At 41.5% G+C, this 17,874-nt stretch overlaps 1 protein-coding gene across 4 annotated transcripts in view; it reads left to right on the forward strand.

Moving 5' to 3' along the window:
• The first annotated feature begins 215 nt into the window (after nt 1–215).
• Nucleotides 216–17,874, forward strand: part of eif2b3.L (eukaryotic translation initiation factor 2B subunit gamma L homeolog) — a 29,280-nt gene continuing 11,621 nt past the window's right edge. The window contains exons 1-5 of one of the 4 annotated variants that reach the window (XM_041589153.1): nt 216–411; nt 4,912–5,066; nt 5,800–5,954; nt 6,128–6,287; nt 9,845–9,956. In XM_041589153.1, the coding sequence (XP_041445087.1) occupies nt 4,913–5,066; nt 5,800–5,954; nt 6,128–6,287; nt 9,845–9,956 (581 nt within the window). In that variant the 5' untranslated portion in view covers nt 216–411; nt 4,912. Of the gene's footprint in view, nt 412–2,240; nt 2,468–2,815; nt 2,866–4,911; nt 5,067–5,799; nt 5,955–6,127; nt 6,288–9,844; nt 9,957–17,874 lie in introns of those variants that run through there. The other 3 variants (XM_041589152.1, XM_041589151.1, NM_001086676.1) reach the window with 3 other exon arrangements.

The following is a 17,874-nucleotide window of genomic DNA, read 5'->3' on the forward strand; positions in this document are numbered from 1 at the left end:
TGCGCCGGTCGCGGCGACTGTCGCGGCGCTTTGTCGCCGCGACCGCAAACGCGTGGCTATCTCCCCGTGTGGACTAGCCCTTAAGGTTGAGAGCTGTAATTTTTTCATAACAGCAGGGGCTACTGACCGTGTAGTGTACTGTAATGTAAAGTATGGACAGTTCCATGCAGTTGGAAAACACTTTTGAAAAAAAAACTGCAGAAAATTAAAGAAAGAGAGAGAGAGAGAGAGAGAGAGAGAAGGGGCGGGACTTGCGTGGGGCTTTGCTGGCATTGCACAGTATTGTTTGTCACTCATGGCTATGACCACTTCCTGTGGAAAAATGAAAGTACACGCCCAGCCCTCGTTTCAGCATTGACACGGAACAGAGAGGATCTGTCTGCAGTCGTAATATAAGTACATTTTTAAGAGGTAAAACGCAGTTCTTTCTGTTGTGCTATAAATATATAGGAAGGGGACTATAACACAAGAGGATGAGGCTGACAGTATGTCCCATTATATTTGATAATGAGAGAGTTTTATGTAGTAATAACACAGTGTTTTTTTCATTGAGCTATACATTTACTTTTGCTTACATTTTAGCGTGGCATTAGGAAAGAGATTGTCACACGCAGGGAGCACAAGCAGGGGGCATAGGGACAAGCAGGGCACACGCAGAGAGCATAGGGACAAGCAGGGAGCATAGGGACAGGCTGGGCACACGCAGGGAGCATAGGGACAAGCAGGGCGCACGCAGGGAGCATAGGGACACGCAGGGGCATAGGGACAAGCAAGGGCACAAGCAGGGAGCATAGGGACACGCAGGGAGCATAGGGACAAGCAGGGCACACGCAGGGAGCATAGGGACAAGCAGGGCACACGCAGGGACAAGCAGGGCACATGCAGGGAGCATAGGGACAAGCAGGGCACACGCAGAGAGCATAGGGACAAGCAGGGAGCATAGGGACAAGCAGGGCACACGCAGGGAGCATAGGGACAAGCAGGGCACACGCAGGGAGCATAGGGACAAGCAGGGCGCACGCAGGGAGCATAGGGACAGGCAGGGCACACGCAGGGAGCATAGGGACAGGCAGGGCACACGCAGGGAGCACGGGGACAAGCTGGGCACACGCAGGGAGCACGGGGACAAGCAGGGCACACGCAGGGAGCATAGGGACACGCAGGAGGCACAGGGACAAGCAGGGGGCACAGGGGCAAGCAAGGGGGCACAGGGACAAGCAAGGGGACACAGGGGCAAGCAAGGGGGCATAGGGACAAGCAGGGCACAAGCAGGGAGCATAGGGACAAGCAGGGGGCATAGGGACAAGCAGGGCACACGCAGAGAGCATAGGGACAAGCAGGGAGCACAGGGACAGGCTGGGCACATGCAGGGAGCATAGGGACAAGCAGGGAGCACAGGGACAGGCTGGGCACATGCAGGGAGCATAGGGACAGGCTGGGCACACGCAGGGAGCATAGGGACAGGCTGGGCACACGCAGGGAGCATAGGGACAGGCTGGGCACACGCAGGGAGCATAGGGACAGGCTGGGCAACTAGGAACTAGCAGCTACCTTGTAGTATGCGAAATAAGACATATTCCATCATTACAAATAACTTACACAGTCAGTGAGTAATGGAATATTGCTGGGTTGGCACAGGAAACCGTGGAGGAGCGCAGTAAAGTCACGTGATTCTGCATGTCACGTGACGTGAATGTGATGCCTAATCAGCGGAACTATATACACATACATACACACACACACGCATATACACATACATACATACACACACACATAAACATACATACACACGCATATACACACACACACACACATAAACACATACATACATATACACATACATACACACACACACACACACACACATACATACACGCACACTTTCCCTTGTAAAAAGTGTAAGGCAAAGAGTTAATTTTAAAATGAAGCACAATAAAGTTGCTTGATGGGGAGATTGAAGGGAGTGGGTGGGAAACAAATGGTTAATGCTACTTCAGGATGACGCTGATTCTCTGTGTGTAAGAAAGGAGGGGGGAGTACTTTACATAAGGACAAGCTTACTGTTGCGTCAGCTTCAGATTTGTGTACAAAGAGGGGGAGACGAGTGAGGGAGAAGGAAGCCCTTTGAAGCAGGCATGCGACAAGCCTGTTCGCTAAAAACAATTATTTGTAAAAGGAGGGGGCGTGGGAGAGGAGGGAGACCGGAGCTAAATATAACAAACTCAGGAGCTGCACGGAGAGACCAGCAACTGCTGTCACATGGGAGGGTCACGTGGTCGACTTACGCAGGCTCAAAGTAAGGGCAAATGAAGCTCAAAGCTCCTCCCATGGATGACGTCATCCAGCCACACTGAAAACAGGAAGCAGGGGAGAGAAACAGTCGGAGACAGTCAGGTAGAAAAACTGAGTATTGCATTTACTGTGCAAAAGAAAACTCTAAGGAGAAAATCTTTTGCATGACCTATAGGTAGGTTTAGATGAAGTATTATTTATTTATTTATTTATTTATTTTTGGTGTCAGCTTCTCTTTAAGGTTGAGAGCTGTAATTTTTTCATAACAGCAGGGGCTACTGACCGTGTAGTGTACTGTAATGTAAAGTATGGACAGTTCCATGCAGTTGGAAAACACTTTTGAACAAAAAACTGCAGAAAATTAAAGAAAGAGAGAGAGAGAGAGAGAGAGAGAGAGAGAGAAGGGGCGGGACTTGCGTGGGGCTTTGCTGGCATTGCACAGTATTGTTTGTCACTCATGGCTATGACCACTTCCTGTGGAAAAATGAAAGTACACGCCCAGCCCTCGTTTCAGCATTGACACGGAACAGAGAGGATCTGTCTGCAGTCGTAATATAAGTACATTTTTAAGAGGTAAAACGCAGTTCTTTCTGTTGTGCTATAAATATATAGGAAGGGGACTATAACACAAGAGGATGAGGCTGACAGTATGTCCCATTATATTTGATAATGAGAGAGTTTTATGTAGTAATAACACAGTGTTTTTTTCATTGAGCTATACATTTACTTTTGCTTACATTTTAGCGTGGCATTAGGAAAGAGATTGTCAGTCCTTGTGTATGATGCAGCGCTTTTGATGCTGCTGGCTGCAGTGAGTACCACGTTACTACTGGGCTGTCTGGTTGTTGTGCCCCATGTGTAGGGGAGGAGCATTCTTTGCATTTCAGCTCAAAGCTAATTGGCAAGTTTCAGCATAACATTGTGGCACAGACAAACACCATGGACTCCTACTTACCTTTAATTTATCCACTGGTATTCTAATCTGGAAGAATATTCAGCAATAAGGAAAGTGATAGTTGTTGTTTTCTCCCCACTGTTATTGTTGTTAACACCTATTTATAAATAGTCAACATATTCTGCAGCACTGTACAATAAATAGGTGTTTGTATTGTACATTCATATTACATACAAATGTAACCAATTACAGATGCAAGAAGTAACAAGGTCCCAGCCCAAAAACAATTCTGGTAATCATCGTATAGGTCTGAAGATTGCTTGATCAAGATCTCTGTATGTAGAACTCTTTTATGTAAACCAAGCAGGGGTGATGGTCCTGGGCCCTGCACAAGCCAAGCCTCCACAGAGTAGCAGTTGTAGTTAGGAACAGTGTAGGAAGCCAATATGGGCAATGTCCTGATGCAAGAAACAATTGGTCAGCAAGAACCCACCAATCTATGGGTTTTGGGTGGATCTGCACATTACTACTGCATCCTATTGCCCTAAAATCAGCTCTGCCTTTAATGATCCTGTTTGAACAGGGTACTGTATATATTGCACATCAATTCAGAATTTTTGTAGTCTACCCAGGGTCGGACTGGGGTGCAGGACACTGGGGATTTCTCCCCGCCCCGACCGATTGAAAATCACAGGTACGGACTGGTTGGGGCAGGTTGGAGGTGGGTTGTGGGCGGCTGCAGAAGGGGCCCTGAAGTTGATGGGGGAGAGTCGAGGGGACGGAGCAGGTGCCTGCGGGCCCCTGATAAGGCAGCCCTGGACCCCTGCAGTCTGACACTTAGTCTACTGAAGATTCTTTTGTGAACAGGTGCTATTAAATGCAAATAATGCAGAAAAGGTGGTCAACGATGACAGACGTTAAACTATATAAACAAATCCCAATACAAATTAAACAAGATAAGTGCGTATATGACTAGTGGCACACTCCGTTGTTTTATGTATGCAAAAAAAAAAAAAGGCAGATCTGTCCCTTACAGTGGAACTAGAACATGATCAGGAACACAGTGGATTGGAATTTTTTCTGCCTGTGTTTGTTTAAAGCCAAGGGTATTGGCACACAGAATTGTCAAACCAAAATCTGCACTACCAGAGGAGACAAATCTGCAGAAAATACCTTTGGATCACTGCAAGAATAGCATTTACTCCAGCTCTAGTAACCCTTATCAGATGTTTGAATTCAAACAGAAGACCAATCATTGTTTCATTTGCCTTGCAATACTTTGGTTGCTATGGGTTTTCTAGAACTGGAGCAAATGTTATACTTTTATTTTACCTGTATATAGTAGTAAATTACCTAAATGTACATGAATTCTACCTGTGGATAATAAAGATAAGTAAAATAACAATACCTGTAGGAATCTAGCAGTTTACATTTTATACACTAGCGTTCATTACATGGACAGCTGTACCGCATAATGGTAGAACTCAAAAATAAGCTTGGTCTATATGAAGTGAGGTGGATGGAGTGTTTTTAATCTTGATTATTAACATTGTACTCTCTTCGCTCTGTGCAGGCCACTTTTCTAAAAGAAAACTTGGCCCATGCCCTATCTATGCTGTAAATACACATAATTCCGGCCCTCCTTTCCCTTTCATATTGGCTTTCAACTATAAGCTTCAAATGCATATTGGTTCTTCACCTGTGCCATATTTTTATATCTGCAGGATGGCCATGGAGATGCAGGCAGTGGTCATGGCTGTTGGAGGAGGCTCTCGTATGGGGGAACTAACTGCAAGCATGCCCAAGCCACTGCTTCCTGTAGGAAACAGACCTTTGCTATGGTATCCATTGAATATGCTTGAGCGAGCTGGATTTGAGGGTCAGTAATTTTGATTAAAATAAGTATGTAATGGGTTGAGTTTTGTTCTGTACTGGGCTGAATCTTAAACCAAGATTATGGATTCAATGTATTTCTGATAGCATTCCAAAAATACAGGTACCAGGAACTTATGTGATATTAAAGGTGACCAGTATTATGGAGGGCCTAGGAGCACTGCCACAAACCTACAGCATAGGGAGATGGATACATTTATATACCAGAACAGGAGGCACTACAATCTACATTAGCTCTGCCTTATGTGCATCATGGCTAAATAGGTACAACATGAAATGTGTAAGGAGGAGCTAATACTTGTTTTTTAATAAAAATTCCATCTAATTTAAGTCTGGACTGAAGTGTTCCTTGGTGTGTCTGTTGTTCTGCTATACACAGTTTATCTCTTATAGCGACCCGTTTATTGAAAACAGAGAGAAAATATCAAGACAGTAAAATTTGCATTTGTTAGAAGGATTTACCTCCAATGCAGACAGTTCGTTAGGAGAAGTGGTTTATTAGTATTTTATTTTATAAAGCCATAAGATATTATTTTTATACATTTTAAATCCTTCCAATGAAACATAATAATAATGAGCAAAACCAGCCACTTTGTTAGACATGTCTGAACTTTGTGTAAAAAGAATTGGATTTCCAGTGTGCCGTTTACTCTAGGAGTAGCTATTACTTTGCCTCTATTATTCCTGTTAGCCATGAACTTGTTCTTAATTTCTATTAGAGGTAATAGTGGTGACCACTAAAGAAGTGCAAAGAGAGGTGCAGAAGTCTTTTCCAGACACCAAATTAAAACTGGATATTGTGTGCCTGCCTGAGGATAAGGCTACTGAGATGGGCACTGCAGATTCCTTACGCCACATCTATCAGAAAATTAAGGTAGGTCCCTGTCACAGCAATACCAATGTACATGCCAGTCTTCATGATAGAGAAAAGAATATTCTGAGAAATGATAGCAAAGTATTGGTGTTAAACGTTAGTAAAAAAAATTAAAATTATTGACAACTTTGATCAAACTTTTCTTCCTTCATTTCTAAATTCACTTTCTACAGACTGATGTTTTAATAATAAGCTGTGACCTTATCACGGAGGTAGCGCTGCATGAGATTGTGGATTTGTTTCGAGCTCACAGTGCTTCAGTGTCTATGTTGATGCGGAAGGCATCAGAACCCATTGAAAATGTTCCAGGGCTGAAAGGGAAGCAGAAAGCAGGTGAGCAAACTTTCAGATGCAAATTGTATCATAAATACGACGTGTGCAAGTGCATCCATCATGGGTCCTGAGGTGCACAATTTTGCTCTTATATATGCTCTAGCACAGGGGTCCCCAACCTTTTTCACCCCGTGAGCCACACTCAGATGAAAAACTTGTCCGTGAGCAACACAATAAGCGCAAACATAATTTTTATTACTATTAAGCATATACTCTAAATTAAAATGTCATATAATATCAATTAAAGTGAAATCTGGCACTGCATATTTTCTGCCAGTTTTTGAATATCGGGGGTGTAGTTTGTTACAGCCAGCCTTATGCATTCTCCCAGATGATCATCATTTAAATGTGTTCTATATTTAGATTCTAACATTTTCATAGCTGAAAATCCAGATTCATAAAGGTAGGTTGACCCAAAACAGGAATTCAGTCTTTGTGAGGTTCCTTTTAGGATGGGAAACTTGAAGATTTCTATTAAAGTCTAGAAGTCATTTTGCAGTGATCTTGATTTCAAAATGTGATCTGGATGGGCAATATGAGGGATTGGCTGCTGCCGGGTCAGGTACATAGGGCTATTTGGTGTCACAGATGTTTGGTGCAATATGATTGATTTTTGGCTCCTGCTGGCACAGGTACATATTTGGGGACAATATTGTGGATTTTTGGCTCCTGCTGGCACAAGTACATATTTAGGAGCAATATGATGGATCTTTGGCTGCTGCTGGCACAGGTACATAATTGGGGACATCCTGCTGGCACAGGTACAGATCAGGGGCAATATGTGGGATTGGTTGCTGCTGGCTCAGGTCCATGGGGCAATATGGTGGCTGCTGGCACAGGAACACAGATGTTTGAGGCAATATGATGGATGTTTGGCTCCTGCTAGCACAGCAGGCATAGGTGTGGCTTGGGGGTAACAATATGATGAATGTTTTGGCTTATGCTGGCACAGGTACAGATTGGGGGAAATCTGAGGAATTGACTGCCATTGCCACAGGTACAAATGGGGGCATATGATAGGTTCTGGCAATGGTAATGCTGGACCAGGTGGCACTGATTGAAGCCCTTGCCAAAATACCTTGGCCCAGTCCTGGCAGTGATACAAGTGGATGGATGAGCAGGTGGCACAAAGGACACTGGGCAGCACTAAAACTCTGGTGCAAATCATGTGGAGTTGGGAATAATAATGGTACAACAAGAAAATAGGTGAGGAAGCAGGAGTTACAGAGAATATGGAATTATCAGAATTGGCACAGTAATGGCAGGGACTAGGGAGAAGGGCTCACTGTGGGCTGACATATGACATCAAGGCACGGCAGAAAAATATTGTGCTGAGGCTGGGACGCGAGGGACAGAAACTATTCTGTTAGAGCTCAATGCTGGATGTACAAGCATATCATTTCTGACAGCAATAAGATTATTGTTATTTCCAGCCACATACAAGTACTGTTTTACCCAGTAGATCCGACTCACTAGCCCTGTGTAATAGTAAGCATTTTAACAAATTGTGGGCCAGCGAGATCCCTTCTCCATGACTCACCATAAGAAGCGTATATCACAGTTTCAGTTCAAGCACGATCCTTTCTATACAGCCAACCTTATGAAGTACGTGTAAAAGTTTCAGTGTGATTCTTTCCAACCAGCCCTCATAGTCTCTCATAAACTGCCAGTGTCTTCCCCCGACCAGTTCTGTGAGCCTCCTGTCAAATCGATCAGTGAGTTATAACAGCGTTATCTTTTCTCTCCATTCTCTTCCTGCGCGTCCTACTCACTGCTCGCTCACAGGACTAATTGCGAACATGCTGTTATAACTCACTGATCGATTTGACAGGAGGCTCACAGAACTGGTCGGGGGAAGACATTGGCAGTTTATGAGAGACGCTTTTAAACGTACTTCTTAAGGTTGGCTGTATAGAAAGGATCGTGCTTGAACTGAAACTGTGATATACGCTTCTTATGGTGAGTCAAAGAGAAGGGATCTCGCTGGGCCACAATCTATTAAAATGCTTCCTATTACACAGGGCTAGCGAGTCGGATCTTCTGGGTAAAACAGTACTGGTATGGGGCTGGAAAAGCTTACGCGAGCAACACCAAGAGGAGCTGCGAGCAACATGTTGCTCGCGAGCTACGGGTTGGGGATCACTGCTCTAGCACTTGTCCTCATGGCATTAGTAATTGAGCCAATAACTTTTTAAAAATCTTGCTGTGTGGTATCCACTGATTACAGTACCTACTGTATGTTTCCATATTACATTGCTATTGTCTATAGGTGTTTTAATTGCAGTTTGGTCTGTTGGTCACCCACACTAGTGACCAAGAGAGATGGCAGAAGGGTTTTAGGTTTTGTACTTGCAGGACCCAAGGGGCTTGGGTATTCCATAAACTGCCTATTGTGGTACATTAGTGGTGGGGGGTAGTAACTTTTTTAGAGTGAAGCATATTCCTAGAATGGTTAAGGTGGTTGTGACTTCACAGTAGTAGAACATTTATTTGCAGATGCAGGCTGGCAAAGGCTGAATACTACTGCTAGTCATCAAGGGGAATAAGCGAGTAGTAGATGAATGTATATACATGCTAGTTTTAAAACACAGTCATGCTTCCAAATCTAACAAAATATCTGTGGTGCTGCCTTTGAGTTCCCCTTAATTGCAAAATATACAGTTTCTAGATAACATTGATATGCACTGAATTGTTTCGTAAAGCATACTGGAATAAATTATTCTTAGTGAAATCTTATATACGTTGTTCCCAAGACTCGGAACTGCCATATTGATCCTTTTTTTGGAAACCATTTAAGTGACTTGCAGAGACAGCTGTCATAGTGGAACATAGAAAGTGATAAAAGTGAAGAAATTCTGCATTTGTAGATAACTGATTTCTTTAAGGGAACAGTTCAGTGTAAAAAAAACTGGGTAAATATATAGGCAGAGCAAAATGTTTCTAATATAAACTAGTTAGTTAGCCAAAAATGTAATGTATTAAGGCTGGATGTCTAACAGAACAGAACACAACTTGCTTTTCAGCTCTCTAACTCTGAGTTAGTCAGTGAAGGGGGGCCACAAGGGACATAACTGGTCAGTGAGGTTAGCAATTGATCCTTAGCATGCAGGTCAGATTCAACAGCAGCAGTTATGACCCATGTGTCCCCCCCCCCTCAAGTCACTGATTAGTTAATGCCTGGTAACAAATCAGTGGAAACAAAGAGAGCTGAAAGACAGGAAGTAGTGTTCTGGCTATTATGTTAGATATCCGGTTATGTTAGACTCCAGTCTTTGTAATTATATTTTTGGCTAACTAACTATATTGAAATCATTTTTTATTTTGCACAGCCTTATCTATTTTTCCAATTTTTAGTTTGATACTGAACAATTCCTTTAAGAACATCTGTGCTAGCAACAAAATGGTTTTTGGTAGCGGCAATGCTTTTACTTAGCGCCTTACTTTTTACCATTTTTCGGATAATGGAATCCCCTAGATATTTATAATAAGGACCTGCTTTTTTATGCTAATCTATGAACCAGTTTAGCAAACCAGCCTTCCTATTTGCTGTGTTTCAGTGGAAGAAAGAGACTTTATTGGTGTGGATGACAAAGGAACCCGCCTCTTGTTACTTGCAAATGAGGAGGACTTGGATGACGGTCTGAATTTAAAGAGGAGCCTTCTTCAGAGGTTTGTTAGCATAGATGAAACTTGATAAAAACTGTTGTTGCCGTTAAATATAGCAGAATTTATTTAGTGTATATTTTTATACACCCTTTATTGTACAGGGTGCCGTACAATAAAACAATATGTAAATTGAACAGATAGGGACCAATGCAGTTATAGAATATAATTAAATACCCAAATATACTTAGTTTTTATGCAATTAAAACTTGCTTCCAAGCCTGGAATTCAAAAATAAGCACCTGCTTTGAGGACACTGAGAGCAACATCCAAGGGGTTGGAGAGCAACATGTTGCTCACGAGCTACTGGTTGGGGATCACTGTTGTAATATATATATTTAGTATTTTTTTTTGTTATGTTTTGTGCATTGATCCCTAAACTCAGTAACTGACAGCAGCACAGAACCAGCAGAAAAAAAAGTGCCATCTTTGGAGGCACAGATCTTCACTGCTCAAATACTGTGGTTACCTTGGACTGGTATAGAAGCCAAAAACATAATGTACAACATTTTTGCCCTACTTCTTTAGTTAAGCTTTAGTTCTCCATTGATGTTTCACTGTTGGGCATAGGGGTTTGTTTATCAAAGGGTGAAAAATTGAGTTCACTGCAGTTTAGGAAAGAAACATTTCACAGTTCTATGTACATTTGTAAGGTATATTTAGGGGCATATATATCAAGGTAAAAAAGTAATCATCCTTTGATAAATATGTCTTAAAAATCATATACACTGAAAAATACATCTGTAAAATTCCCCTCTGACAAATTCTGTTTTACTTTACTTTGTTTACTTTAAGTTCATGCTTTAGAAGCTTACATAACATGTATACGGTATGTATTATCTTAGAATGACGTTGGATTAGATGTGCTTTTTCCTTGAGTTTAATGTAGAACATGGTGACTGTTTTCTGATTAAAACTGCAGGAACAAACCACATGGAAATGTTTCAGATTGCTTCCAACTGTAGTGAGGGACTTGAATTTGGTATGAAATCAAATGATGTTATAACTAGAAAACATAGCAGGAGGCCTCCAGAGAAGCGATGAGGGTTCAAGCTGGCCATACAATGATCTGCTCATTTTAAAAGTTTGCCAAACTAGCGGGTATTTGCCCAATTTGCACTCAAGTGCTGACTTGAGAAAATAATCAAGTGGTCTATCTTTTCTTCCATTAAAATTCTAGTTTGTGCATTGATCCCATATATATGCAAATGGAATTGAGATTACAAAGTATGATGGTGTTGATGCTATTTTAAATGTTAACTTTCTGTTAGAGGCAGCACCTTTTAGGACAATTACACACATTACATTTTGTCTCCAATTTTTTTAGCCGTAACAAAATGTTTTTGCCATTGTGGGTGCTGAGAATCACAGCAAGTAAAATACTGAAATTATGTATGCATTGTATGTATATTCATGCCGATTAACTTTAATCTCAGCTCTCACAATGGCAAAGTATTTTTTGGTGTCATTGCGACAAAACACCACATGTCATTGCCCTTAACCATGATTAAGTATATTGTCTCATTGAAAAAATACAAAGTTATTATTTTATAATGCATTTTATACCTATATAAGATTTTGGCAGTGCTTCCAATATTTCAACACTTCAAGATGGAAGCTCCATAGTGAGATATCTTCCAAAAGTTCACAATTGACATTAGCAATCTTAACCCTTTGTGTGCTGTTGATCAAAGAATCAAGGACACAGCAAAGTAAATTATTATACATTTCAGAGTTACACATAACCCTAAGGGGAAATTTCAAGGTAAGAAGCATAGCATCTATTATCTAGAATTCTTGGGAGCTAGGGTTTTCTAAAGGGACCTTTCTGTAATTTGGATCACCAAATAATTTAAGCATGAAATAAACCAAATAGGATTGTTTTGCTACCGCTGGAATCATGCACTAAGCGATCTCATACATGTACTTTAAGGGAATAAAGCATTGCTGCTGGTACACAAAATGTTAGCTATAGCTTTCTTGTTAGAACTGATAGCTTAGGGCTCCATCTCCTATTACGTTACATATTATAAAGAGACGCTGATACTGTAGACTGTAAGCATTTTGGAGCAATACTGGTTTTATTTTATCTGTATGTTTTCATTTTCATATTTCATCCAGTCTCTAACATTAATGTGGTTGTTCCTTCCCACATAATATTAGCATAACATAGACCTTTCTCTACCTGAAATTTGAGACAGTCTAGGAAAAAGCTCACACCTGCAAGGCTACCTCTGACCTCTGACTTTTGAACTAATTGACCCGTGACCCCTGTCTATCATAAGTGACATAGAGTTTAATCTCTCAGATCCTTTGTATATTTCTGTATGTGATGGACAGTAGTCACCATACTTATAAAGCCACCCACTTTTGTTTAAAGCTTCAGGCAAGATTTTCCACAATCATAATTAGGGTTTGTGTTCTATTTATGTATTTTTTAAAAAAAAATAAACAGAGAGCTGCGAGCTCTGCTCTTCTGCTTGCCTTTAAAAATAGAGGAAAAAATCAGCATCATAACTAGTGGTCCCAAACACAAGGTATTGTTCTGTCTATGGAGAATGCTTAAGCTGACACAAGACATAAGGCAGGATTTATAAATGCAAACATGAAGATAAGCAGTTTTGTGCCCTCCTGCTATGCCGATTTTTCTCTGATACACCAACCTTGAGGTGGGCGATGTCAGGTCTGATCTGATATCCAGGGTAGAGTCCTGCAGCGGGTTGGGTACCCGCAAAAAAAGCAGGCACCCTGCGGAATGAGGGGAGGATTTTCAAATGCGGGTTGTGGGTCAGGTTGCGGTTATTATCTAAATTTCTTATCTTATGTAATATTGCCTATATTTTACTTCTTTTAAAGTTTTACAAAACTTTTCTGTCCCCACCCACTTTTGATGCCGTCACTTCCAGTTTGCAGCACCACCATTTCCTGTTTGATGGTGGTCGGTGGGTTGCGGGTCAGGTTGCGGATAAGGTAGTTGCGGGTCCTGGTCGGGTAGCGGATCAAAGTGGGTAAATATGCGGTCGGGTCGGGTCCAGGTCTTACAAATTGGTTCCACGCAGGAATTGAATCCAAGGTCAAACGAGTACAAGAATGTTGGGACAAGGACTGCATCAACGAGCCAATGCAGTCTTTGCCCACGATGAGATTTATAAAACAGTCTGATCAATATCAGGTAGGCCCATCGGAGTGCCCCCATATGACTTTATCTTTGTGTCTCTGGACAACTTTATAGTCCTATAAGGCCTCTACTATCCTCTTATTAGAGTTGTTTTTTTTAATGGTTACCAGCCAGACCTTTGTTTCACATTCCATTTTGTAGTTGATTGTTCAAAACGAATTGGTTGCTAGTGAAAACTATATGCACATTAAAAAGCCCCATCTATGCAGTCTGTTAGTATAGCATTTGACCAGCAGGAAAAAATGGGCAAATGGGAGAAAAGCGATTCTTATAGAACTTTTTACAAAACTGTTTGTATTGCATGCATCTGCAAATGAAGGCTGTCTTGAAGGCTTCTTTAACCCTTTAACCGCCAAGCACGTACGGCGTACGTGCTGGCGGTTCAGGGCTCAGGCTGCCAAGAACGTACCTCGTACGTTCTTTTGCAGCTGAGCCCTTCTCTCTGCATCGGCGGCTTTTGCCGCCTCTGCAGAGAGTCAGGAGGGTAGACAGCCCCCTGGGCAACGTGGCTGGGGGGCTGTCAAGTCGGATCTGCGACGCGATTGTCGCAGATCCGACTTCAAAGTAGCAGAAGCGCAATGTAAGCGCTGCTGCTGCTGGCTTACCTCCTCCTCGTCGCACCACGCGCCCAGTCACTTCCTGCTGCGCAGTAACTCTGCAGACACGCTGCCAGGAGTCGTCCTTCGGTTCCAGCGATCCTCCTGCTACAAAAACGGTAAGTGCACTTTTTTTTACACACTTACCTGCACTTACACATACCTACAGTACATTTATACACTTACATGAACATTTTAGTAAAAATTTGTGTTTTTTTATTTTTTATTTTTTATTTTAGCACACTTAGTCGATTTTGTACACTTATTTACACTTAATTACATGTATTTGCACACTCAGACAACTTTTATTAGTGCACAAATATGTATACACAAAAACTCACAAACAGGGTTTTTTTTTTTTTTTTACTTATTCATTGTACTGTTTGTTTTGCCTAAAAGCATGTTATTTTGACAGCGTGACTATTGGATAATCGATTTCGGCCACTAATTACGCTGCCGGATCAATTATTTTGTTATTTCATTGATTTACGCTATTTTTGTGGTTTTATTGCAATTTTATCCATGCATTATTGTTCCTTATGTATCTTTAGTATAGTTTTGCTGTTTGGTGCTTTGGTATAGAAAGATTTATTTTACTTAGTTTGATTCGCCAGAATATATGCTTTCCAAAAATATATGGGTTTCTGGGGGTCTTTTTACAGTTTTGGGGTCTTATGGCACATAACGCACAGTTGGGGCTCTCTTTTCTGCAGCTTAGTTGGCTAGCGTGAAAATTCATAGGCATGTTTTTCATTTGGGGTCTGTACACGCCACATACTTTGGTAAATCTATGCATATTGGGCATCAAACTATTTAGTAGACCTCTGACGTCCATATTTAGGGTGATTTTTCTTTATACGTAAAACAGTGTGTGTGATAAATGCGGCAAACTGCAACAATTTTAGGCGATTTTCAGAAATGTAAAAACCTCTGCGTTTAGAAAAGCTTTGCAGTTTGGTGTAGAAAGACGTCTTTATCTTTTTTGGATTCGTCAGAATGTGTACTTTCCAAAAATATATGGTTTTGGGGGGGTCTTTGCTGTTAGGAGGGTCTTGAGGCATATAATATGAAGTCAAGGGTCTATGTTCACAGAAGGCGAATCGGCAGCAGAGAAAAATCATATGCACTATTTTCATTTTGGGTCCGCACATGCCAGCTGCCTTGGTATATCAATGCATATTGGGCATCAAACGGTTCAATTGACCCTTGGCATCAGTATTTATGGTGTTTTAGAATTGTATGTAAGAAATTGGGTGAGATAAATGCGGCCAATTGCAATATTTTTAGGCAATTTTCAAAAATGTAAAAACTGTTGCTTTTATCGCCAAATTTAGGAAAGGCTTGCGGCTTGGTACTTTGGAGTACAAGGACATGCATACCCAATTTGGATTCGTGGGAATGTGTACTTTCCGAAAATATATGGTTTTCTGGGGTGAATGCACTTTTTTTTACCTTTGCTCCCCCCAAAACTATGTATATGTGTTGATTTTGCAGTACCTGAAATGACAGACCATATGGGGGTCTTCCTTTTGGGGCCCCTATATGCCACGTGCTTGGGTACATCTATACATATTGGGCATCAAACTGTTCAGAGGACCCTAGGCTTTCATATTTGGGGTGATTTGTCTTGATACCTAAAAGTATGTGGGTAATACGATGCTGCAGGGTAGATATTTTGAGGTGATTTTTGGAAATGTCACCTAAATCACCAAATTTAGGAATGATTTGTGGCTTGGTACTTTGGCGTAGAAAGACATGCATACCCAATTTGGATTCGTTGGAATGTGTACTTTCCGAAAATAAATGGTTTTCTGGGGTGAACTTACTGTTTTCTACTTTTGCCCCCCCCCCCAAAACGATGTAAATGTGTTGATTTTGCAGTACCTGAAATGACAACTATATGGGGGTCTTCCTTTTGGGGCCCCTGTATGCCACGTGCTTGGGTACACCTATACATATCGGGCATCAAACTGTTCAGAGCACCCTAGGCTTTCATATTTGGGGTGATTTCTCTTGATACCTAAAAGTATGTGGGTAATACGATGCTTCAGGGTAGATATTTTGAGGTGATTTTTGGAAATGTCACCTAAATCACCAAATTTAGGAATGATTTGCGGCTTGGTACTTTGGCGTAGAAAGACATGCATACCCAATTTGAATTCGTGGGAATGTGTACTTTCCAAAAATATATGGTTTTCTGGGGTGAACTTACTTTTTTCTACATTTGCCCCCCTCAAAACAATGTAAATGTGTTGATTTTGCAGTACCTGAAATGACAGACCATATGGGGGTCTTCGTTTTGCGGCCCCTATACGCCACGTGCTTGGGTACACCTATACATATTGGGCATCAAACTGTTCAGAGGACCCCAGGCTTTCATATTTGGGGTGATTTGTCTTGATACCTAAAAGTATGTGGGTAATACGATGCTGCAGGGTCGAAATTTTGAAGTCATTTTTGGAAATGTCCCCAAAATCACCAAATTTAGGAATGGTTTGCGGCTTGGTACTTTGTAGTAGAAAGACATGCATACCCAATTTAGATTCGTGGGAATGTGTACTTTCCGAAAATATATGGTTTTCTGGGGTGAACTTACTTTTTTCTACCTTTGCCCCCCCAAAACGATGTAAATGTGTTGATTTTGCAGTACCTGAAATGACAGAACATACAAGGAGGGGTCTTCATTTTAGGGCCCCTATATGCCACGTGCTTGGGTACACCTATACATATCGGGCATCAAACTGTTCAGAGGACCCTAGGCTTTCATATTTGGGGTGATTTCTCTTGATACCTAAAAGTATGTGGGTAATACGATGCTGCAGAGTAGATATTTTGAGGTCATTTTTGGAAATGTCACCAAAATCACCAGATTTAGGAATGATTTGCGGCTTGGTACTTTGGCGTAGAAAGACATGCATACCCAATTTGGATTCGTTGGAATGTGTACTTTCCGAAAATATATGGTTTTCTGGGGTGAACTTACTGTTTTCTACTTTTGCCCCCCCCCAAAACGATGTAAATGTGTTGATTTTGCAGTACCTGAAATGACAGACTATATGGGGGTCTTCCTTTTGGGGCCCCTGTATGCCACGTGCTGGGGTACACCTATACATATCGGGCATCAAACTGTTCAGAGGACCCTAGGCTTTCATATTTGGGGTGATTTCTCTTGATACCTAAAAGTATGTGGGTAATACGATGCTGCAGGGTAGATATTTTGAGGTGATTTTTGGAAATGTCACCTAAATCACCAAATTTAGGAATGATTTGCGGCTTGGTACTTTGGCGTAGAAAGACATGCATACCCAATTTGGATTCGTTGGAATGTGTACTTTCCGAAAATATATGGTTTTCTGGGGTGAACTTACTGTTTTCTACTTTTGCCCCCCCCAAAACGATGTAAATGTGTTGATTTTGCAGTACCTGAAATGACAGACTATATGGGGTCTTCCTTTTGGGGCCCCTGTATGCCACGTGCTTGGGTACAACTATACATATCGGGCATCAAACTGTTCAGAGGACCCTAGGCTTTCATATTTGGGGTGATTTCTCTTGATACCTAAAAGTATGTGGGTAATACGATGCTGCAGGGTAGATATTTTCAGGTGATTTTTGGAAATGTCACCTAAATCACCAAATTTAGGAATGATTTGCGGCTTGGTACTTTGGCGTAGAAAGACATGCATACCCAATTTGGATTCGTTGGAATGTGTACTTTCCGAAAATATATGGTTTTCTGGGGTGAACTTACTGTTTTCTACTTTTGCCCCCCCCCAAAACGATGTAAATGTGTTGATTTTGCAGTACCTGAAATGACAGACTATATGGGGTCTTCCTTTTGGGGCCCCTGTATGCCACGTGCTTGGGTACACCTATACATATCGGGCATCAAACTGTTCAGAGGACCCTAGGCTTTCATATTTGGGGTGATTTGTCTTGATACCTAAAAGTATGTGGGTAATACGATGCTGCAGGGTAGATATTTTGAGGTGATTTTTGGAAATGTCACCTAAATCACCAAATTTAGGAATGATTTGCGGCTTGGTACTTTGGCGTAGAAAGACATGCATACCCAATTTGGATTCGTTGGAATGTGTACTTTCCGAAAATATATGGTTTTCTGGGGTGAACTTACTGTTTTCTACTTTTG

The sequence above is a fragment of the Xenopus laevis genome, chromosome 4L, assembly GCF_017654675.1.
Source record: "Xenopus laevis strain J_2021 chromosome 4L, Xenopus_laevis_v10.1, whole genome shotgun sequence".
Taxonomy (NCBI): Eukaryota; Metazoa; Chordata; class Amphibia; order Anura; family Pipidae; genus Xenopus; species Xenopus laevis.